We start from the raw sequence: 26693 nt of genomic DNA, 5'->3' as shown, positions 1-26693 counted from the left end.
TGTCGCTTCTAAACAACTCTGCCAACTCCAAAGGTAGACAATGCGCCGCTTCCTCTTCTATCGGTACGTCTAGTCTCTTACGTGAATGAGATAAATAATATTATTTGATATTTTACGCTAATCATTTCACACATAAGTCGCTCCTGAGTATAAGACGCACCCCCGGCCAAACTATAAAAAAAAGTGCGACTTATAGTCTGAAAAATACGGTACTTCCGGTAGGTTCATAGCTCGGTCTAAACAGAAGGACAATGCAGCACCTGGAGTGAGAAAACTGCTCCAAAGGATGGCACCATAGCACTAACAATAACACCCATTCAGTGTCTTTTTTGTATTATTTACATTGTAGCGGTCTGTCAGTCAAGAAAAATACCCAAATTAGCCACACCGTTTTTATAAGCCGCAGGGTTCAAAGCCTAGGAAGAAAGTCCGGATTTTATAGACTTATAGTCTGAAAAATAAGGTAATTCATAAGAACTTTGATTTTGATTCATGATTAATTTTTAAACTATGACAGTTTTGAAAAAAGATCCAACTAAAAATGATCACGCATCCAAAAGGGCTCCAATTTGAAAATAAGTCGTTCATTATTTTTATTTTATTTTGTACTTTCAACACTTGAAAATATAAATCAACTCGATTTGAAGTTTTTTATATATATATATATATATATATATATATATATATATATATATATATATATATATATATATATATATATATATATATATATATATACACTACCGTTCAAAAGTTTGGGGTCACCCAAACAATTTAGTGGAATAGCCTTCATTTCTAAGAACAAGAATAGACTGTCGAGTTTCAGATGAAAGTTCTCTTTTTCTGGCCATTTTGAGCGTTTAATTGAGCCCACAAATGTGATGCTCCAGAAACTCAATCTGCTCAAAGGAAGGTCAGTTGTGTAGCTTCTGTAACGAGCTAAAGTGTTTTCAGATGTGTGAACATGATTGCACAAGGGTTTTCTAATCATCAATTAGCCTTCTGAGCCAATGAGCAAACACATTGTACCATTAGAACACTGGAGTGATAGTTGCTGGAAATGGACCTATGTAGATATTGCACCAAAAAGCAGACATTTGCAGCTAGAATAGTCATTTACCACATTAGCAATGTATAGAGTGTATTTCTTTCAAGTTAAGACTAGTTTAAAGTTATCTTCATTGAAAAGTACAGTGCTTTTCCTTCAAAAATAAGGACATTTACATGTGACCCCAAACTTTTGAACGGTAGTGTATATATATATATATATATATATATATATATATATATGTATATATATATATATAATTTGCCTATTTGGTCATAAACATTGTTCTTTATATGGCAAACGCATCACATATGCAATATTTACCAAAATAAATATTTCAATATTAATATTTGGAGCCTTCAAATTGGTCAATAATTCACAACAACATTTTGATTCATTATTATTATTTGAGTAATGAGCGTTTTATAGCAAAAAGAGCTTCGTTATTAGAGGCAACTTTTTCAGCTGCTTGCTCTTCTGTTCCAGGAGCGTCTGCTCTTGTCCTTGTTACCTTCTCACATCGCCCGAGTCATGAAAGCCGAGATCATCCAACGTCTTCAGGGACCAAACTTCGGTCGAACCGAGAGCACCAACAACTTCCACAACCTCTACGTGCAGCGACACACTAACGTCAGGTGACCGCCTGGCTTGTATTTTCTCCTCCTCATCATCTCCTCCCTGCATCCAATCTTCTACTTCCCATTCATTGCAATTCCAATAGAGAGGTAACCCCTCCCCATTGTGCTGTGAGGTGACTTTGTGAGATGACACCCACCCAGACCTCCTACTTAGAAAGCTCATCATTTGTTTGGGCGAGAGTCCTCTAGAAAGCTGATGCCCACAAGAAAAAGCCAATATCCCTAAGTGATGTTGGCTGTACAGTATCAGACTCTCACATCAGCAAACATTTCCATGACACGATAATGGATCAGTCCCTACAGGATTTTGTTGGGTTTTTGGCTGATCTTTGCGGCCTAAAATGCTGCAACTTTTTCACAAAGTTGCAGCCAAAAACTTGGAGGTGTATTTGTTTCCAATAAACTTGTGATTTTATGACTTTTTGATCCGATGTTTCTTGTAACCCAGCAACCTGGTCACGTCCGACACTCACCCTTGCTCCTGATGGGTCCTAGTTAGGGCCATCAGTGTGTGAATGTGGTTCTTACTATTTTACACCTTTTATTAGTTTTACTCAGACGGAGCCATCTGCTTGAGGGGTTATTGGCCGTGCTGTGTAGCAGCGGCCTGGTGCTGATGGCTCCTGTGATAGTGTTGACTCACATGTCTCCTCTGTACTCAGCCTTTTACACTTACACTTCCTTTTTATTGTCATTCAAATTGGAACTTTACAGTACAGTTAGGGTTTTGTTCATATAGTTGCATGCGTGTGTGGTAATGAAGGATCTGGGTCATCGGGGTATAGTTTTTAACTTTGTAAAGCACTTTGCGTTGCATTTTTTCCACATATAAGCACTTTATAAATAAAGTTTGATGGATGTGGAAATAGTTTCAAAGCGCTTTCACTACCTTAAAGGTAGAAAAGCACCATACAAGTATAACCCATTGACCATAACCTTAATCTCAAAATGCACAGGATTTCGACAAAAATCAGAAAACAAATATTCTTTTTTTTTTTTTTTTTTTTTTTATAATGTCCTGCCCAGCTTCTCGGGCAAATCATATAGCAGATGTAGATGCCCATATCGGCTGTTCAGATTTACTTGACAAAAGAGAAGTGTAGGATACTTCTCTTGTTGCCTTACTTGTATTTTGACTTTATTAAATGTATTTATATTATCATTTGGTGCAGCCGGGCCGGAGCAGGAGGGGATAGAAAGAGAGAAAAAGGAAGACAGAGGGGGGAATTGTGGGGACAAGAGGGGGATTAGACAGAGAGACAAAAACAACAACAGCAAACACAACAACAACAGAGCAACATCAGCAAATACGACATGTACAAATATTCTATTGATGTTTTACTTGTTTTATACCGCAGTAACAGCCCATACTCGGATCTCATTGTCAAATGTCTGCACTGTTTCAATGAATTATAACTGATAGTACAGTGTTTCCCATAAACTGCCAAGATACCTGTGGTGGTGGGGGCGTGGCTGTGGGCGTGGTCACCATGACATCATCGAGTAATTTGCATAATTTACTACAATGATATGATTTTCTCTAAAAAGGCTCAAAAAATTTATACTTACTAATTAATAATAACAGTTTTGTTTTAAACATCCATTTTACAATATAATTACAACACTTTATGTACATATTTATATACAGATTTGAACAATAAGTTATTCGCTGAAATATATTTATTAATTGTGGTTCTTACAAAAAATATATCTTATAAAATATAAAAGCTAAAATGTCTCTTAAAGCTCTGCCCCTTTAATTAGTGCATACTAAATAATTTAACTTTAGCCTACTACTACAACCATATTATTTACCAGCAACATAAAGTGAAACAGAGGCAGAGGTGTCCTGCCACAGTCAGTAACAAATAAACAGAAAACAGTAGTGGTGGTAGATAGACACAAAGCTTCATCAAACATCTGATCCACTGAACAAAGAGCTCCAAAAATCTTGATCCTACACTTCTCTTTTGTAAAGTAAATCTGAACAGCTGATATGGGCATCTACATCAACTATATGATTTGCCTGAGAAGCTGGACAGGACAAAAAAATAAAGTGTGGGAAACACTGTAGTAGTTATAATTATAACTGATAGTAGTTATAGTTATAACTGATAGTAGTTCTAATTATAACTGATAGTAGTTATAATTATAACTGATAGTAGTTATAGTTATAACTGATAGTAGTTCTAATTATAACTGATAGTAGTTATAGTTATAACTGATAGTAGTTATAATTATAACTGATAGTAGTTATAGTTATAACTGAAAGTAGTTATAATTATAACTGATAGTAGTTATAATTATAACTGGTAGTAGTTCTAATTATAACTGATAGTAGTTCTAATTATAACTGATAGTAGTTATAGTTATAACTGATAGTAGTTATAATTATAACTGATAGTAGTTATAATTATAACTGATAGTAGTTCTAATTATAACCACAGAAGGCTGACTTCTTGTGCACAAGTTGCAGACATTCTCCGTGTATGTTTTCCACTTGAAAAGTCTTAAACATTCATTTATGTTCCAACACTTTTACACCCACACGTTCAGTCTTCAGGCCAGGGTCTCTTAAAGATTCCCAAAACTCATTTTAAAACCTGCGGAGAACTGGCATTCCAGGCTTTAGTCCCCAGACTGTAGAACAACTTGCACTAGTCCCTCCGTGAGCTTGACTGTGTTGACTTTTTTTAAAAACAAAACCTTTTTTTTAGTGCATGAACCTTTTAACTATCTTTTTTAATCCACTTTTGATCCTTTTTATGATGTTGTTTGAATAACTTGATGTTTTGTACAGCGCTTTGTGATTCCTATCTGTCGCGCTAATTCGGTTGGTAAATGAGAAAGGAAGAGAGATTATCATCACACTTCAACCTCTCCGACGTGTGAATGCTAGCTCAGCATTGCAAATGAAAAAGAATAAATAAATGGATAAATACATGTTAAATAAAGCCATGTAAACGGGGAAGTAAATGTTATTGCCTTCCATTACCCAGAAGGCCGCAGAAAGGAACAGGAAGTAGATCCTGCTCCTTGGCTTTCCAACATGTTTGTGTCTTCTTCCCGCAGCATTCTGTACGCTGACATCGTGGGCTTCACCAGGCTGGCCACTGACTGTGCGCCCGGGGAGCTGGTGCACATGCTCAATGAACTCTTTGGCAAGTTTGACCAGATAGCAAAGGTAAATATTGCTCACCTTACATCCCCGTCTTTTGATGATATACACTATATTGCCAAAAGTATTTGTCCTCCCATCCAAATGATGAGAATCAGGTGTCCTAATCACTAATCACAGGTGTATCAAATCCAGCACTTAGGCATGGAGACTGTTTCTACAAACATTTGTGAAAGAATGGGCCGCTCTCAGTGATTTCCAGCGTGGAACTGTCACAGGATGCCACCTGTGCAACAAATCCAGTCCTGACATGTCCTCGCTCCTAAATATTCCAAAGTCAACTTTATTGTAAGAAAAGTGAAGAGTTTGGGAACAACAGCAACTCAGCCAGCAAGTGGTAGGCCACAGAGAGGTCAGCATAGTGCAAAGACTTTCTGCACAGTCACTTGCTACAGAGCTCCAAACTTCATGTGACCGTCCAATTAGCCCACGTACAGTACGCAGAGAGCTTCATGGAATGGGTTTCCATGGCCGAGCAGCTGCATCTAAGCCATACATCACCGTACGTGGTGTAAAGGACATCACCACTGGACTCTAGAGCAGTGGAGACGCCTTCTCTGGACTGATGAATCACACTTTTCCATCTGGCAATCTGATGGAGCAGTCTGGGTTTGGAGGTTGCCAGGAGAACGCTACATTTCACACTGCATTGTGCCGAGTGTGAAATTTGGTGGAGGAGGAATTATGGTGTGGGGTTGTTTTTCAGGAGTTGGGCTTGGCCCCTCAGTTCCAGTGAAAGGAACTTTGAATGCTCCAGGATACCAAAACATTTTGGACAATTCCATGTGGGAACAGTTTGGAGCGGGCCCCTTCCTCTTCCAACATGACTGTGCACCAGTGCACCAAGCAAGGTCCATAAAGACATGGAATACAGAGTCTGGTGTGGATTACCTTGACTGGCCTGCACAGAGTCCTGACCTGAACCCGATAGAACACTTTTGAGAAGAATTAGAACGGAGACTGAGAGCCAGGCCTTCTCCACCAACATCAGCGTGTGACCTCACCAATGTACTTTTGGAAGAATGGTGGAAAATCGCTATAAACACACTCTGCAACCTTGTGGACAGCCTTCCCAGAAGAGTTGAAGCTGTAATAGCTTCATATTGAACCCTATGGGTTAGGAATGGGATGGCACTTCAAACTCTTATGTGAGTCAAGGCAGGTGGCCAAATACTTTTGGCAATATAGTGTATCTATGATTTGTAGGCATTCTTCTTTTCTTTTTCTTTAATTCTTCTAATAGTTTCCTGATGGAAGAGTCCATCCATCCATGCAAAATAAAAAAGAATACATTTCCAATGTATTCTTTTTTAAATAATTGAATTGGGTTTAGTTAGGTGATGCTGGGTCGGACAAATAATTCACTTCAGATTTATGTTTGAACCACGTGACTAAATTAGTGAACTACTTCCTCCAGCAGCTACCACGTCCCTGAGCTATGGCGTCGCCATTTTGCTGTTTGACGTCACCGCGCACGTTGCGTGATGACATCATTCCCACACACCAGCATCGTTAAAGGAATCGCATGAAAAATTGGCAAGCGATTTCCCTAAGAATTGATGGACTGGGAACCGGTTCTGAACAAGAACCAGTTTTTGATTCCTGTCCTTACTGGCCAATGTGATTTTTATTGAATTTAAAATTAAATCCAATTATAATTTTGTTTATTCTTTTTTACATCCTCACATGGTCACCAAATTATACTCACTCCTTTCACCAGTTGAAGAAAATATAAAGAAATTAAGGCCTCAAATACAAAAATATTTTTTAAATAATGATTTATTTATTATTGTTTTCTTTTCAGTGTGGCACAAGTCATCCTTGGTAATGTTCTGTTGCAGGCCTTTTATATATATATATATATATATATATATATATATATATATATATATATATATATATATATATATATATATATATATATATATATATATATATATATATATATATATATATAAAATTAATAATAATAAATAATGAATTGCATTTGTTACGCACTTTACATTTGTTAAAATCTCAAAGTGCTACAAAGTATTAAAAATAAAAATAGAAAGTAAGAATATATAATAAAAAAAATGAAAATAGAAATGAATCATGACACACACTAGATAAAACAGAAACATAGATAAAGTAGAAATAAGAGCCTGAAAGCGCTGGATAAAACAACAGATAAGCAAGCAGTGCATTTAAAAACAAGAAGGCAGAGAAATGAGATAAATGCTGTGCTAAAAAGGTGGCTTTTTAGTCCCTTCTTCAAATGGTCGACCGACTGTGGTGCTCTAAGATGGTGGTAAATGAATGAATTAAAATAAAAACATTTTAAAAACAAGCATTATGTGCATAAAGAGTTAGAAGCTGTCATTTAGAATCAAGTTTGACCTAAATTCATTATCATTTTAATTTGTATATTTCTGTGGAATGGAATGGGTTTGAAATCCTTTGAGTCCAATTAAAAGTCTGTTGTTTGGGAATAAAAGCAAGAAGTTCTGTGTTAAGTGGAGGTCATTTGAAATAACAAGTCCATCATATGAAGGTCAATCAATAACCCTTCGCACTGTCCTGCGGACATTCTCGGACCCCCGGAGACTGGCGGCACACAAACATCAAGTCTGCTGGTCCCGCCGCCTCCTCGCTGCTCTTGACTCAGCTTTTGTGCCCGCTGGTGGACGGCGCCATGGTGTTATATAAAGGCCGTCCTGCCAGGAGCTGGTACACATCTGGCTGGTGGGACGCAGACTCATGTGAGGGGGTGCTGCATCATAACTTCTTTGCATATTCTCTCTTCCCTCCAGGAAAACGAGTGCATGCGAATTAAGATCCTGGGAGATTGTTACTATTGTGTGTCGGGCCTTCCGGAATCACTGCCTCACCACGCCAGGAACTGTGTGAAGATGGGCCTGGACATGTGTGAGGCCATCAAGTAAAATAACTCATCTCTCTCTCTCTCCCTTCCTTGCTCTAACACACACGCACACACACACGCACACACACACGCACGCACACAAACCCATCCGAGTAGGAAGAAAGCCAGAGTTGGTTTTAGCTTTGTTTGAACTCTGCAGTCAACAAGAAGTGAACACATTATGATGGGCCTCAGTCTGCTCCACTAAGAAACATGATGTCACTTTTATACACACTGAGGTTGTACTGTATACCGCTACTAATAAAGTACCACGGTACTAATGAACTCAAAATGGTACTATACTGCTTCTAAAAAAATACATTTTTTTTTCCCTGTCATCATTGCTGGTAAAAGGAGCAGAGGTGCATGTTGGGAAACACACACAAAAACAACGTGGGGATAGAAAAGGAAGAATGGCTGCATTTTAGCTACTTTTAAAATCACTAATCCTGGCCGCCATGGCGACAAAGTAAGTTTCTTTACATGTACCATTATCACTGGAGGACGAGGAATAGCTAAAGATGCTTCACTACACACCGTAGGAGGATACAATAGCTCACCACTAACAGCAAGCTAGCACCCCTAAATGTAAACAAATGCCATGGGTGGATCTACACCTGACAGCCGCTGTAATGATACCAAGTACAGGAGTGTATCTCGTCGATACTACTATGATTATGTCAACATTTTCTATTATCACAAAATGTTTTGTCTTTTGAATTGTTTATAAAGTCAGTAAATATGTCCCTGCACACAGAAGAACTTTATTTTTGACCAATGTATGATCCTGTAACTACTTGGTATCGGATCGATACCTAAATGTGTGGTATCATCCAAAACTAATGTCATGTATCAAAGAAGAGAAGAGTAAGTGATTATTACATTTGAACAGAAGTGTAGATAGAACATGTTGACAGAGAAAATAAGCAAATATTAATAGTAAATGAACAAGTAGATTAATAATGCATTTTTACAGTTTGTCCTTAATAATATGTACAAAATAATAGGTGTATAAATGACACAATATGTTACTGCATACGTCAGCAGACTAATTAGGAGTCTTTGTTTGTTTACTTACTACTAAAAGACAAGTTGTCTTGTATGTTCACTATTTTATTTAAGGACAAACTTGCAAAAATAAACATATGTTTCATGTATCATAAGCTTTTCTGTTCAAATAAAGCCAATAATTAAATGTTTTTATGGTCCCCTTTATTTTGAAAAGTATTGAAATACATTTACCGGTACCAAAATACTGGTATGGGGACAATCTTATTACAGACACACACATTCTACTGTTAATGACCACAATCTGATTACATCAATGATGTCATTTTTTTTTTTTTATTAAATAGAATTTTTTTTTTTACTTGCAGAAAATCGTTTTTCGATAGAAAGAAAATAGTTTTTTTCTAAATGGTGAATCGTTTTTTTAGTTGAAGAAATGTGTTATTTACTTTTTACTTGCATTACACATAACTGTAAATGACGTCTGTGGCGCCCCCTTTGGGTTGTGTTCAAAATGTTTTGGAGCAGTGTATCTTAACCATAGGGCAGGAGCCCATGCCGTTTTTGAGCACTTGAGGGCCCCCAAAAATATCTGTTCCTCAGCTGTGGTGCGTATGGGCGGTACTCGGTTGTAATACACTTTTCCACCACTTGTGGCAGTAATAACACTATCAAACAAACAGAAGAAGTCAGAGAGAAGTTTCTTAAGCGCAAAAATGATGACTAAATTAGTGAAGCTGAATTTTCATTTGCACTTACATTTTTTGGACAGTTTATTTAAGAAACATACATTTGTACTATAATTCATTAATTTAGTTGAAATTAATTTTAGCACAACAGAATTGTATGTAAATGTATTTATTCATGTATTATCATTTTTTTTGTCCTTTCTTTACAGTATATTTTGTTAGTATTATTTTATAATCAGTCTGACCTAAGCCTTGATAATAATAATCTTTGTGATTAACACATGCTTTCATATCATGTGTCCTATTAAACTGTAAGTAGGTCTGATTATCGAATGTGATTAAGATTGCTAATTCAGTTTTAACGTTGAAGTGGGCCCCGAGCCCCTCTGTAGTGGAAAAGTTGGGCCCTGGGGTCAAAAAGGTTACGATCCCCTGCTTTGGAAGACGGGGAGTTCACATCTGAATGTCCTCCAATGAGCACGCCATTTACAAAAGTTGAACATGCTAGGCTGTGCCAGCAGCTACACAACAGCTAAGCATACCTAGTAAGTGTCCTTCATGAACAACAGCACATTTGTCAATACATGATATATTTATAGTCTGGTATTATTTGCTATAAACATTCGAACAAAACATTTTCAAACCTTCTGGTTGCATGGAGATGGCCTTAAACCTCTTTACAAAAATGTATTCTTATAATAAAAAATATAATTACTTATACATACACTAGCGTTCAAAAGTTTGGGGTCACATGTAAATGTCCTTATTTTTGAAGGAAAAGCACTGTACTTTTCAATGAAGATAACTTTAAACTAGTCTTAACTTTACAGAAATACACTCTATGCATTGCTAATGTGGTAAATGACTATTCTAGCTGCAAATGTCTGCTTTTTGGTGCAATATCTACATAGGTGTATAGAGGTCCATTTCCAGCAACTATCACTCCAGTGTTCTAATGGTACAATGTGTTTGCTCATTGGCTCAGAAGGCTAATTGATGATTATAAAACCCTTGTGCAATCATGTTCACACATCTGAAAACACTTTAGCTCGTTACAGAAGCTACAAAACTGACCTTCCTTTGAGCAGATTGAGTTTCTGGAGCATCACATTTGTGGGGGCAATTAAACGCTCAAAATGGCCAGAAAAAGAGAACTTTCATCTGAAACTCGACAGTCTATTCTTGTTCTTAGAAATGAAGGTTATTCCACTAAATTGTTTGGGTGACCCCAAACTTTTGAACGGTAGTGTATGTATATATATATATATATATATATATTTTTTTTTTTTTAGATACATTTTTGAAAATGTTGACTCTATTTAGAATTGTAATGAATAAGAATGTTATCAAATGTAATTGATATTTTTGTGCACCCCTGATACGTTGTTGCTCGTTTCACTTGATCATACATATTAACATTCCATCCATCCATCCATTTTCTACCGCTTGTCCCTTTTCGGGGTCGCTGGAGCCTATCTCAGCTGCATTGGGGCGGAAGGCGGGGTACACCCTGGACAAGTCGCACTCACATATTAACATTCCACGCTACAAAATAACAACAGTATGTACGACTCCTGCTGATATCAGATGGACATCTGTATCTGCCAATACTCAAGGCTGCAATATTGGTATTGTATGGGATGTGAATGTAAAGACAGGCTAAGATTGGTTAAAAAACGTCTTAGCAAACACTTCAGTTTGATGATGTCATAAGTCATGGCACACAGCAGGGGGTTGATGTTCATCCTCATGTGTTCACATGGATCTTCATGCTTTCACACCACTTTAAATTGATCCCACATAAAGTTGAGCCGCGCCTTTCCTTGCTTTCTCCAGGAAGGTCCGAGACGCCACAGGCGTTGACATCAACATGCGCGTGGGCGTCCACTCTGGGAACGTCCTGTGCGGCGTGATCGGCCTGCGCAAGTGGCAGTATGACGTGTGGTCACATGACGTGACACTGGCCAATCACATGGAGGCGGGAGGTGTGCCAGGGTGAGCCAGCTATGGATGCTGATGCTTTGGTCCCCGTGGCGCCTGCTGTCAGCAAATACCTGCTGGAGTAACGTTGGCGGGGCCATCCGTCATTGTTTCTAAATGTCAGCCACAAACTTCAAATGGATTTGTTTCTCTCCCGCAGGAGAGTCCACATCTCATCGGTCACTCTGGAGCACTTGAAGGGCTCCTATGAGGTGCAGCCTGGAGACGGACAGAGTCGCGATTCCTACCTGAAGGAACATGGAGTGGAGACCTACCTGGTCATCAACCCCAAGGTAGGAAAACCATCAACTGGATGTACCTGAATGCAACACTTGGACCTAACCTGAGCTGCTGGCCACAATAATCTGCAATGAAATGACTGCCAAAACTCCACACATGTACACACAAAAATGTTTGTACAATTTGCAAGTAACAAAAACATTTTTCTTCAACCACAACCACGATTAGCAAGTAAAAAAAAAGGTTTTATTCAATTAAGAACAAGTTGCCAGTAAAAAATTTGATTTTCTTCAATTCAAAAAACGATTTTCAAGTAAAAAATACTTCTATTTAATCAAAAATAATAATAATTAAAAGTAAGTGACACATTTCTTCAACTAAAAAACAATTTGCCATAAAAAAACCTATTTTCTTTCAATCGAAAAACGAAAATAAAAAGATTTGCAAGTAAAAAATAATTATATTTAATTAAAAAAATATTTGAAAGTAAATAACACATTTCTGCAATTAAAAAAACAATTCGCCATTAAAAAAATATATTTTCTTTCAATCCAAAAATGAAAGAAAAAAAAAGATTTGCAAGTAAAAAACAATTTTCTTCAATTAAAAAAACAATTTGCAAGTAAAAAACAATTTTCTTCAATAAAAAATTATTTGTAAGTGAAAAAAAACGTTTTTTCAAATAGAAAAAACAATTCGCAAGTAGACAATTTTCACCAATCAAAAAAACGATTGGCAAGTGAAACAAAAAACAATTTCAGCAAGGAAAAAAATGATTCACAATTGTGAAAACAATTTTCCTCAGTTAAAAAAACAATTTGTCAGTAAAAAAAGATATATTTTCTTTCATTAAAAATAAAAAATGCAACGATTCGTATTTAAAAAAAACGCATTCGCGAGTGAAAAACAATTTTCTTCAATTGATAAAACATTTGTAAGTGAAAAAAAAAAAGTTCTGCAAATAAATAAATAAAAATTGCAAGTATAAAGATAATTTTGTGCAAATAAAACGATTTGCAAGAAAAAAAACGACTTTCTTTAATTAAAAAGGGTTCGCAAGTAAAAAAAGAAAAGAAAAGCAACTATTCTTTTCAATTGAAAAATGATTTGTAAGTATAAAAACAATTTTCTGCCAGTAATATGATTTGCAAGTTAAAAAAAACAATGTTCTTGAATAAACCATTTGCAAGTAAAAAAAAACAAGAACATTTTTTCAATGAAAAAAACGATTTTTTTCTTCAAGTTAAAGCTTTTGGCAGTAATATTCCCTCACAGTAGTTGTCACTCGACAACAGCAGGGGGTGCTGCTGAGTCAATTGAAGGTCTTTAGAGCTACTGTTATCTGCGCATGGTGCCGTCCGCCAAAAATAACAAAGAAGAAGAAGCAGAGTGGGCAGTGAAATGGCGGACTAAGTGGAAGTTAACATGTGCATTTGAAGAAAATAGTTTTTTTTACTTGCAAATCGTTTTTTACTTGCACAAAATAGTTTTTAGACTTGCTAATCTTTTTTTCCTTGCAGAATTTTTATTTTTATTTTTTTTTTTTACTTGTGAATGGTTTTTTAATTGAATACAATTGTTGTTTTACTTGCAAATTGTTGGCTGTGAGTAAAACGTTTTTTGTGTGTTTGTGGAGTTTTGTCAGTCATTTCTCAACATGCCATATATATATATATATATATATATATATATATATATATATATATATATATATATATATATATATATATATATATATATATATATATAGACTTAGACTTCCTTTTTATTGTCATTCAAATGTGAACTTTACAGTACAGATAAGAACGACATTTTGTTGCATTAGCTGGTTGTAGTGCAGGATAAAAGAGCAAAGTGTGTGTGTGCGTGCGTGCGTGCGTGCGTGCGTGCGTGCGTGCGTGCGTGCGTGCGTGCGTGGTCTCCACAGTCATTGTTATTGAATGTGAGTGTCAGTGGGCCACTATCATTTCTATTCCTCCAGGAGTGTGTTTGAAAGTGGAGCTGTCACACCAAGCATTTATCTTCACTCACAATAAAGCACCGGAGACCAGCTCGTCTATTCTTAAGTAGGCCAAACTCCACCAGCACACTTTCATTTATTGTATACCTTCTATGGCTTTTTTTACATGGCAGTTGAGCTCTCTGTGCAAACCAGCAGAGAAAGGACGGGGAGAAGCGGCAGGGACACTGACATAAAGAGCCAGATGTAGAAGACATTTGGGGGGGGGTTGTATCAATCCTCTTGGATGTTTGTTTTACATCTATTGCTTTTGTCACAGTTGCATATTTTGGAAAAAAAAAGTATCCCTGTTATGCAAAACACAAATACTGTCAACACTGCTAGATAATATATATATACATATGTATGTGTATATATGTATGTATATTTGTATGTATGTATACACACATATATATGTATATATATTAATATATATATATGTGTGTATATATATATATATATATATATATATATATATATATATATATATATATATATATATATATATATATATATATATATATATATATATATATATACGTACATATGTGTGTATACATACATACATATATATCCATCCATCCATTTTTCTACCGCTTATCCCTTTCGGTGTTATATATATATATATATATATATATATATATATATATATATATATATATATATATATATATATATATATATATATATATATATATATATATATATATATATATATATATATATATATATACCATATATATATATATATATATATATATATACTATATATATATATATATATATATACCATATATATATATACCATATATATATATATACCATATATATATATATATATATATATATACCATATACCATATACCATATATATATACCATATACCATATATATATATATATACCATATATATACCATATATATATATATATATATATATATATATATATATATATATATATATATATATGGTATGTATATATATATATATATATATATATATATATATATGGTATATATATATATAACATACACCTATTGCTTTTGTCACAGTTGCATATTTTGGAAAAAAAAAAGTATCCCTGTTATGCAAAACACAAATACTGTCAACACTGCTAGATAATATATATATACATATATATGTGTATATACCTGTATGTATGTATATTTGTATGTATGTATACACACATATATATGTATATATATTAATATATATATGTGTGTGTGTATATATATATATATATATATATATATATATATATATATATATATATATATATATATATATATATATATATATATATATATATATATATATATACATATATATACATATATATGTGTGTGTGTATATATATATATTAATATATATATACGTACATATGTGTGTATACATACATACATATATATCCATCCATCCATTTTTCTACCGCTTATCCCTTTTGGTGTTATATATATATATATATATATATATATATATATATATATATATATATATATATATATATATATATATATATATATATATATATATATATACCATATATATATATATATATACCATATATATATATATATATATATACCATATATATATATATATATATATACCATATATATATATATATATATATATACCATATATATATATATACTATATATACCATATATATATATATATATATATATATATATATATATACCATATATATATATATATATATATATATATATATACCATATATATACCATATATATACCATATATATATATATATATATATATATATATATATATATATATATATATATATATATATATATATATATATATATATATATATATGGTATATGGTATATATATATATATATATTAAAATATAAATATATATGATATATGATATTAACTCCACTAGTAGGGGTGTCCTGATCTGATAATGATATCAGATGTCGGTCCGATACCAGCAAAAAACCCAGCAACTATCAGATGATATCGACTTGCATCTAAAATGTCTGATACAAGCAGTCCTACTTTTCTCAAAGCCAGAAAGGCAGTCAACATCAACATGTCTTTTACAAAAGGTAAACATGGTTGGGTTTAGAGTACACTTGTAGTTCTGTGACTTGTTCACATTGAGTACACTTCTAGTTCTGTGACTTGTTCACATTGAGTACACTTCTAGTTCTGTGACTTGTTCACATTGAGTACACTTCTAGTTCTGTGACTTGTTCAAATTGAGTACACTTCTCCTTCTGTGACTTGTTCACATTGAGTACACTTCTAGTTCTGTGACTTGTTCACATTGAGTACACTTCTCGTTCTGTGACTTGTTCACATTGAGTACACTTGTAGTTCTGTGACTTGTTCACATTGAGTACACTTCTAGTTCTGTGACTTGTTCACATTGAGTACACTTCTAGTTCTGTGACTTGTTCAAATTGAGTACACTTCTCCTTCTGTGACTTGTTCACATTGAGTACACTTCTAGTTCTGTGACTTGTTCACATTGAGTACACTTCTCGTTCTGTGACTTGTTCACATTGAGTACACTTGTAGTTCTGTGACTTGTTCACATTGAGTACACTTCTAGTTCTGTGACTTGTTCACATTGAGTACACTTCTAGTTCTGTGACTTGTTCACATTGAGTACACTTCTAGTTCTGTGACTTGTTCACATTGAGTACACTTCTAGTTCTGTGACTTGTTCACATTGAGTACACTTCTCGTTCTGTGACTTGTTCACATTGAGTACACTTGTAGTTCTGTGACTTGTTCACATTGAGTACACTTGTAGTTCTGTGACTTGTTCACATTGAGTACACTTGTAGTTCTGTGACTTGTTCACATTGAGTACACTTGTAGTTCTGTGACTTGTTCACATTGAGTACACTTGTAGTTCTGTGACTTGTTCACATTGAGTACACTTGTAGTTCTGTGACTTGTTCACATTGAGTACACTTCTAGTTCTGTGACTTGTTCACATTGAGTACACTTCTAGTTCTGTGACTTGTTCACATTGAGTACACTTCTAGTTCTGTGACTTGTTCACATTGAGTACACTTCTCGTTCTGTGACTTGTTCACATTGAGTACACTTGTAGTTCTGTGACTTGTTCACATTGAGTACACTTGTAGTTCTGTGACTTGTTCACATTGAGTACACTTCTAGTTCTGTGACTTGTTCACATTGAGTACACTTCTAGTTCTGTGACTTGTTCACATTGAGTACACTTCTAGTTCTGTGACTTGTTCACATTGAGTACACTTCTCGTTCTGTGACTTGTTCACATTGAGTACACTTGTAGTTCTGTGACCTGTTCACATTGAGTACACTTGTAGTTCTGTGACTTGTTCACATTGAGTACACTTGTAGTTCTGTGACTTGTTCACATTGAGTACACTTGTAGTTCTGTGACTTGTTCACATTGAGTACACTTCTAGTTCTGTGACTTGTTCACATTGAGTACACTTGTAGTTCTGTGACTTGTTCACATTGAGTACACTTCTAGTTCTGTGACTTGTTCACATTGAGTACACTTATAGTTCTGTGACTTGTTCACATCGAGTACACTTGTAGATTTGTGACTTGTTCACATTGAGTACACTTCTAGTTCTGTGACTTGTTCACATCGAGTACACTTGTAGATTTGTGACTTGTTCACATCGAGTACACTTGTAGATTTGTGACTTGTTCACATTGAGTACACTTGTAGTTCTGTGACTTGTTCACATTGAGTACACTTGTAGTTCTGTGACTTGTTCACATTGAGTACACTTCTAGTTCTGTGACTTGTTCACATTGAGTACACTTCTAGTTCTGTGACTTGTTCACATTGAGTACACTTCTAATTCTGTGACTTGTTCACATTGAGTACACTTCTCGTTCTGTGACTTGTTCACATTGAGTACACTTGTAGTTCTGTGACTTGTTCACATTGAGTACACTTGTAGTTCTGTGACTTGTTCACATTGAGTACACTTCTAGTTCTGTGACTTGTTCACATTGAGTACACTTCTAGTTCTGTGACTTGTTCACATTGAGTACACTTGTAGTTCTGTGACTTGTTCACATTGAGTACACTTCTCGTTCTGTGACTTGTTCACATTGAGTACACTTGTAGTTCTGTGACTTGTTCACATTGAGTACACTTGTAGTTCTGTGACTTGTTCACATTGAGTACACTTGTAGTTCTGTGACTTGTTCACATTGAGTACACTTGTAGTTCTGTGACTTGTTCACATTGAGTACACTTGTAGTTCTGTGACTTGTTCACATTGAGTACACTTGTAGTTCTGTGACTTGTTCACATTGAGTACACTTCTAGTTCTGTGACTTGTTCACATTGAGTACACTTCTAGTTCTGTGACTTGTTCACATCGAGTACACTTGTAGATTTGTGACTTGTTCACATCGAGTACACTTGTAGATTTGTGACTTGTTCACATTGAGTACACTTGTAGTTCTGTGACTTGTTCACATTGAGTACACTTCTAGTTCTGTGACTTGTTCACATTGAGTACACTTATAGTTCTGTGACTTGTTCACATCGAGTACACTTCTAGTTCTGTGACTTGTTCACATTGAGTACACTTCTAGTTCTGTGACTTGTTCACATTGAGTACACTTGTAGTTCTGTGACTTGTTCACATTGAGTACACTTCTAGTTCTGTGACTTGTTCACATTGAGTACACTTCTCGTTCTGTGACTTGTTCACATTGAGTACACTTGTAGTTCTGTGACTTGTTCACATTGAGTACACGTCTCGTTCTGTGACTTGTTCACATTGAGTACACGTCTCGTTCTGTGACTTGTTCACATTGAGTACACTTGTAGTTCTGTGACTTGTTCACATTGAGTACACTTGTAGTTCTGTGACTTGTTCACATTGAGTACACATCTAGTTCTGTGACTTGTTCACATTGAGTACACTTCTAGTTCTGTGACTTGTTCACATTGAGTACACTTGTAGTTCTGTGACTTGTTCACATTGAGTACACTTGTAGTTCTGTGACTTGTTCACATTGAGTACACTTGTAGTTCTGTGACTTGTTCACATTGAGTACACTTGTAGTTCTGTGACTTGTTCACATTGAGTACACTTCTAGTTCTGTGACTTGTTCACATTGAGTACACTTCTAGTTCTGTGACTTGTTCACATTGAGTACACTTCTAGTTCTGTGACTTGTTCACATCGAGTACACTTGTAGATTTGTGACTTGTTCACATCGAGTACACTTGTAGATTTGTGACTTGTTCACATTGAGTACACTTGTAGTTCTGTGACTTGTTCACATTGAGTACACTTCTAGTTCTGTGACTTGTTCACATTGAGTACACTTATAGTTCTGTGACTTGTTCACATCGAGTACACTTATAGTTCTGTGACTTGTTCACATCGAGTACACTTCTAGTTCTGTGACTTGTTCACATTGAGTACACTTCTAGTTCTGTGACTTGTTCAAATTGAGTACACTTCTCGTTCTGTGACTTGTTCACATTGAGTACACTTATAGTTCTGTGACTTGTTCACATCGAGTACACTTGTAGATTTGTGACTTGTTCACATTGAGTACACTTGTAGTTCTGTGACTTGTTCACATCGAGTACACTTGTAGATTTGTGACTTGTTCACATCGAGTACACTTGTAGATTTGTGACTTGTTCACATTGAGTACAATTGTAGTTCTGTGACTTGTTCACATTGAGTACACTTCTAGTTCTGTGACTTTTTCACATTGAGTATACTTCTAGTTCTGTGACTTGTTCACATTGAGTACACTTGTAGTTCTGTGACTTGTTCACATTGAGTACACTTGTAGTTCTGTGACTTGTTCACATTGAGTACACTTGTAGTTCTGTGACTTGTTCACATTGAGTACACTTCTAGTTCTGTGACTTGTTCACATTGAGTACACTTCTAGTTCTGTGACTTGTTCACATTGAGTACACTTCTAGTTCTGTGACTTGTTCACATCGAGTACACTTGTAGATTTGTGACTTGTTCACATCGAGTACACTTGTAGATTTGTGACTTGTTCACATTGAGTACACTTGTAGTTCTGTGACTTGTTCACATTGAGTACACTTCTAGTTCTGTGACTTGTTCACATTGAGTACACTTATAGTTCTGTGACTTGTTCACATCGAGTACACTTATAGTTCTGTGACTTGTTCACATCGAGTACACTTCTAGTTCTGTGACTTGTTCACATTGAGTACACTTCTAGTTCTGTGACTTGTTCAAATTGAGTACACTTCTCGTTCTGTGACTTGTTCACATTGAGTACACTTATAGTTCTGTGACTTGTTCACATCGAGTACACTTGTAGATTTGTGACTTGTTCACATTGAGTACACTTGTAGTTCTGTGACTTGTTCACATCGAGTACACTTGTAGATTTGTGACTTGTTCACATCGAGTACACTTGTAGATTTGTGACTTGTTCACATTGAGTACACTTGTAGTTCTGTGACTTGTTCACATTGAGTACACTTCTAGTTCTGTGACTTTTTCACATTGAGTATACTTCTAGTTCTGTGACTTGTTCACATTGAGTACACTTATAGTTCTGTGACTTGTTCACATCGAGTACACTTGTAGATTTGTGACTTGTTCACATTGAGTACACTTCTAGTTCTGTGACTTGTTCACATCGAGTACACTTGTAGATTTGTGACTTGTTCACATTGAGTACACTTGTAGATTTGTGACTTGTTCACATTGAGTACACTTCTAGTTCTGTGACTTGTTCACATCGAGTACACTTGTAGATTTGTGACTTGTTCACATTGAGTACACTTGTAGTTCTGTGACTTGTTCAGATAGCGAACAAGTCAGTGTATAATCAAAGCATTCCTTTTTTGTTAAATGAAATGCTTTGATGATCCACTTAGCTGTGATTTTGTGTTTAGTGTGATCATTTATTGTTTAATTTATACTGTTTGTTCCCTTACCCGCTATAATATTTACAATATATACTTTTTTTTTTTTTTACTTCACTTTTGTTTGTCGTTTCAATCACAACAGTTTATCTTTGAAAAAAAAAAAAATATATATATATATATATATATGTCCTGTGCGCAGTCCCCCGTGTAATTGCAGTACAAAGTATACAGCTTCAATGGCTCTAGGCTATTAGGAGCTAGCGGCTACACAACAGCTAGGCACACAATAGCACACAAGCAAGACTAGATTGCGTAATAATTGAACAATATTGCAGTGTAAAACAGCACATTTGTCAATATAAACAAAGATTTAATGATTATAGTTGCATATTACTTACAAAGTATCCAGTAACACACGTGTCCGCATCATCCGACTTACTGCACTTAACCTGAATTAGTGTGGCCATTAGGTGATGCCAAAAAACAAATGACCCCTCCACTCCAACTTAAAGACAGCCTTAGTCTGCCATAAGGTAGTTTTTCGTACCTACCAATGTTCTAAGGGATTCTACTAATTTGTAACATTCCACACAACAAAATGATTCCTGTTGCTACTGTATCAGTTTGATATTGGTATGGGCCAATGGTCTAATATCAGTATGGTATGGGAAGTAAGAAAGTTGCACAGAATGCCAAGTCTTGACTGTGTTTGTGTTGTTCTTGTCCAGACTGAGAGGCACAGCCCCCTGCTGGGCTTGCGCTCTCGCCCGTCTCTGGATGGCGGCAAGATGAGGGCGTCTGTGAGGATGACCCGCTACTTGGAGTCCTGGGGGGCGGCCAAGCCCTTCGCCAACCTGCACCACCGTGACAGCATGAGCACGGACAACGGCAAGATCAACACCACCGTCAGTATCGCCCATCATTAGCGGAAATGTTCTAACGCCACCACTCAAACCAACGCTCCCATTACTCGCCTACATCAACTTCCTCCTGTCCTTTTCCACTAGATGTTAGTTTGCTGCATCATCCAGCGGCCTCTGCGTGCACTTGAACACACATTGGTGTGAAGCACCGGACTATCTATTAAACAGAACAAGGAGCAAGGAATCAGGCAGAGTCAGAGTTCAATTTTGCTCATGAGGAGAATGCATGGAGCTGCACACTCGGTTACAGTCTCACCCTACGTTGTGAGGAACAGCCCACGCGCTCCTCTATTTATTCAGTTTAGGAGTTCCCTAGTTACATGGCTGAGGCTGCTTCATAAGGGAGGAGTCACACATTATGCCAGCAGCTCAGTACGCACAATACGTGATTATTCAGAACGCAAATGTGCTTTGTCTGCCTGCTGTCGCCTTATCGTCCTTGAGGTCCCGGTTCGTCCTTGGCTGTTAGCAGGCTGAAAGGCAGAAACATCTGCTGCGAGGCCACTCCTAACTTGCAGTGGAAGATAACAAGTCGTGTGCCTTTGCAGGAAAAGAAAAGTAGAGCTTGAGCACAATAGATAATAACTAGAGCAGCGGCCTTGAAGCATAAGAGTTGTGTGATAACTTCTATATAATTACCAATGATCGTGGTCATCTGCAGTATTCATGCTGGCCAAGCAGTTTGTTCTTTGCCGCTGTCACAACATGGCTTCTGTCACTTGCCCTGGTCAGAAGTGACCTGCATGTGCTCAAAGCAATACTGCACACTATCATGCCTTGTCATTCTTTTATTGCAAAACTACGTTTAATAATGTCATCATTTATTATATCAATATTTACATGATTTAATTATTGATATATTTAATTGAACAATTTAATTAGTTATATTGTGAACACATCATTAGCACTTGATTTATTTATTTGATCAAAGTCAAGCAGCAGCCAATCATGTGTTTGGCCCCGCCCACTGACTAGGTTTCAATCAATCAATCAATGTTTATTTATATAGCCCTAAATCACAAGTGTCTCAAAGGGCTGTTTTGACAGCTAAAATAGTTTCATGACACACATTCTTGCATCAATTCAATTAAATAAATCAAATAATTAATTATGATTTTTTTTTAATTGAATCATGAAATCACTAATTTATTAAATGATTAATTCAGCATTTAAATTATAAAATAATTAAATATTGAAATAACTAATTAAATAAATAAATGTAATTAACGCACGAATTTAATTACCATATAATTAATGACACATTGGGAATCAAATCAAATCAAATCAACTTTATTTATAAAGCACATTTAAAATTTACCACAGGGGTAGCCAAAGTGCTGTACAATGGGCAGGTTAAAAATAATACGAGAACTGAGCAAACACAACACAACACAAACAGAACACGATAAAAAATAAATAAATAAAATATAAAAACATAAAAACAGGTTCACAGCAGGTGTATTATGGGGCGCCATTGCAGGATGGGTTAAAAGCCATGGAATAAAAGTATGTTTTTAAGAGAGATTTAAAAATGTCTCTTGAAGGGGAAATGCACTTTTTTTTTTTTAAATGTTGCATCTTCCATCTTATGTTTCTTTTTTCTATGCATTCTAACTTGTAAATAAACATTAGCAAAAATCAGCTAACCATGGAGTCAATAGGAGCTCTTCTATTCCGCCCACAAAACCCTTGAAAAAAAACATCCTAAAAGCACCAACAATAATCCTTTTTACATTTTGTGACCTGAATATTACCAAGTATTAGCGATAATCTTGTTGTAAGCGCCAACATTAAGGACCATTTTTTAGCGGCGCATTGATCCAAGTAGCTTATGCCGCTATGTTGATATCATGAGCTGGGGAGCTTCTCTCTCCTCTGACTTGGTAACAGTTCATTGTCCATTAGAAATCATGACTCTGAGCTGGATAGAAGAAGGTTGTGGACGTAAACCGAGAAGTTAGGTCAACTTAGAGATGGCGAGAAAGACATGAAAACCACCTTTTTTTTTGTTCCACTCTTCCTGAGGGTTATGATGAACTTCTCATCCAAACGAGACAATGTATACATCCAATCCAATCAGACATTGTACAGTAAGGGATTTATTTCATGTGTTCCGCCATAGTTAGTGTTGTTGTGATGTGTCTGTGAAATAAATACGCCTCTGCATGCTTCAAATGAGCAAAATAGGTAAATATTCTGATGTATATACTCAGTGCGTATGATGGAGGTTTTTTAGAGCGCTCTTATTTGCTCCATTGTTGGCTGACTTTTGCTATTGTTTATTTACGAGCTAGAATGCATAAGAAAAGGAGGACATATGTTGTCTTGCATCAGGATTGTGAATGATAGACAAAATTCCAACATTGCAGTTCTGTTTAAGGATCCATCTACTTTAAAGTAATTACAGACTTATTTACATTTTTCTCCATTTGACATTCCGTCCGGCCGATCATATTTCAAGTTTCAAGCAGCACCTTCCAGTCCTCATTGTTGGAGTATTTAAGTCCAGTCTCACAGTGTTCCTCCTGTTGTCAGGATGTTCCCATGGGGCAGTACCACTTCCAGAGACGGGAGAGGTAAGCCAAAATTGTCTCTTTTCAGTTTCCGTGTCTAACTGAACCACCTTTTCTTTTCTTTTTTTTTACCAGGTCCAAGTCTCAGCGGAGAAGATTCGAAGAGGAACTCAATGAGCGGATGATTCGCACCATTGATGGAATCAACTCGCAGAAGTAATCGTTTCAAATAAGCACCAATAAGTTCCAGTTTGGTTGAAGTGCATCATCGTGTGTTTGTATCGTGTTTACCTGCAGACACTTGGTGTGCAGGGCATGTGCTCATCTCTACTCTTCTTCTCTAGACAGTGGCTGAAGTCCGAGGACATCCAGAGGATCTCCTTGTTCTTTCACAACAAAGCTCTGGAGACCGAGGTAAGGCCGTGGCTTACAAAGCACACGTCATCATTGCTTTCAGGGAGGAGTCATCCATTGCTGTACTGGTAACTGCGGTCATTAAACAAACTGCGGTGTTTGCTTTTTAAAGGACCCACAGCATCCACATGTCACTTGTAACAACTTACCTTTCTGGTTCACATACTGTATGTTCAAATATTCTAATTAGAGCAGCAGGACTCAAGTGGGAATTTTAACAACATTTCAAATATAGAATAAATATATAAATAATGAGAAAAAAAAATCAAATATTGGAAAAATACTTATCTGCAGGATTGAATTATATTTCATGGTAAAGTATGATTTTAGACAGGCAACAAATATCAGACCAGTATGCAGGACACTTTAATTTATACATTATTTTGTTTCCTAGTGACACAAACATTCAGTGGAATGGTCACAATATGTGGAGTAAAATGATGTCACAATATACCGTACTAATATGATCCAGTTGAATGGAGGAGGCATCATTCATTTTCTGTGTTTATCATCCAACATGTTATTTATTGTACTGTATATGTTTATCATGTCAGTAAATGATCAAATAGAAAACATTTTTCATTGCTGAAATCTATTACAAAATGTTGACATGTTACGTGTTATCTAAGAAGCCATTGTTATATTTACTGTACTATTTACATTTATCCATTATATCATGTCAGAAAATAAGTCAACTTTTTTTTATTATTGAGTGAATCCATTTATTACAAATTGACATTGTACATGTTATCCAACATGTCGTTATTTATTTTTTATATATATATATATATATATATATATATATATATATATATATATGTATATATATATATATATATATATATATATATATATATATATATATATGTATATATATATATATATATGTATATATATATATATATATATGTATGTATGTATGTGTATATATATATGTATGTGTATATATATATATATATATATATATATGTATGTATGTCTTAATTAGATTATCCAAAAAAATAGTGCTCGATACCGTGGTAGAGCGTAATATGTATGTGTTGAAAAAAATCACAAGACTATTTCATCTCTACAGGCCTGTTTCATGAGGGGTTTTCCTCAATCCTCAAGAGATTTTATCTCCTGAGGATTGAGGAAAACCCCTCATGAAACAGGCCTGTAGAGATGAAATAGTCTTGTGATTTTTTCCCACACATACATATATATATATATATATATATATATATATATATATATATATATATATATATATATATATATATATATATATATATATATATATATATATATTTATCCATTATATGATGTCAGAAAATGATAAAATAGTCATTGAATAATCTATTACGTATTGTTGACATTTTATGTTATTAAACAAGGCAGTATTTATACAGTACTGTTTATATTTATTCATTATATCATGTCAGAAAATTATAAAATAGTCAACTTTTTATCATTAAATCTATTACAAATTGTTGACATTTTACATCTCTAAAAAAAACTTTATTTCTACAGAATGTTTTATATTTATCCATCATGTCAGAAAATTATAAAATAGTCAACTTTTTATCATTAAATCTATTACAAATTGTTGACATTTTACATGTCTAAAAAAATTTTTTATTTCTACAGAACATTTTATATTTATCCATCATCATGTCAGAAAATGATAAAATAGTCAACTTTTTTAAATTATTGAATAATCATAATAATAATTACAAATTGTTGACATTTTACACAGTATATATAACAAGCCTTCATTTATCATATAAACGGTACTGTTTATATTTATTCATTACATCATGTCAGAAAACAAGTCAAATTTTTTATAATGTAATAAATACATTTATCACAAATTGTTGACATTTTACATGTTATCTAACAAGACATTATCTATTATACAAACATTACTTTTTATATTTTTCCGTTATGTCAGAAAATGATAAAATAGTCAACTTTTTTTAAATTATTGAATAATCTCTATTACAAATTGTTGACATTTTACATGTTATCTAACTAGACATTATCTATTATATAAAAAGTACTTTTTATATTTTTTTCCCGTTATGTCAGAAAATGATAAAATAGTCAATTATTGAATAACCTCTATTAACTTTTTTTTGACATTTTATGTTATCTAACATGCCTTCATTTATTATATATAGAGTACTGTTTATATTTATTTATTATATCATGTCAGAAAAGGATAAAATAGTCAACTTTTTTATTATTGAATAATCTGATTTACAAATTGACATTTTACATGTCTAAAAAGCTG

The 26693-nt window shown here is 34.8% G+C and overlaps 2 protein-coding genes across 5 annotated transcripts in view; one reads left to right on the top strand and one right to left on the bottom strand.

The window, feature by feature from the left end:
• trim71 (tripartite motif containing 71, E3 ubiquitin protein ligase) overlaps positions 1-26693 on the bottom strand; it is a 139694-nt gene that overhangs the window by 77258 nt on the left and 35743 nt on the right. The gene's annotated exons all lie outside the window — the stretch shown is intronic.
• LOC133636367 (adenylate cyclase type 2-like) overlaps positions 1-26693 on the top strand; it is a 49876-nt gene that overhangs the window by 13542 nt on the left and 9641 nt on the right. Inside the window, exons 4-12 of the mRNA XM_062030358.1 lie at positions 1535-1683; positions 4759-4870; positions 7657-7784; positions 11300-11458; positions 11604-11736; positions 21297-21473; positions 24027-24067; positions 24140-24220; positions 24349-24418. Of these exons, the coding sequence (XP_061886342.1) occupies positions 1535-1683; positions 4759-4870; positions 7657-7784; positions 11300-11458; positions 11604-11736; positions 21297-21473; positions 24027-24067; positions 24140-24220; positions 24349-24418 (1050 nt within the window). The remainder of the gene's footprint in view (positions 1-1534; positions 1684-4758; positions 4871-7656; positions 7785-11299; positions 11459-11603; positions 11737-21296; positions 21474-24026; positions 24068-24139; positions 24221-24348; positions 24419-26693) is intronic.

Source organism: Entelurus aequoreus, linkage group LG20, assembly GCF_033978785.1.
Source record: "Entelurus aequoreus isolate RoL-2023_Sb linkage group LG20, RoL_Eaeq_v1.1, whole genome shotgun sequence".
NCBI lineage: Eukaryota > Metazoa > Chordata > Actinopteri > Syngnathiformes > Syngnathidae > Entelurus > Entelurus aequoreus.
The sequence above is the reverse complement of the archived record's forward strand: the minus strand, read 5'-3'. Positions and strand labels throughout refer to the sequence as shown.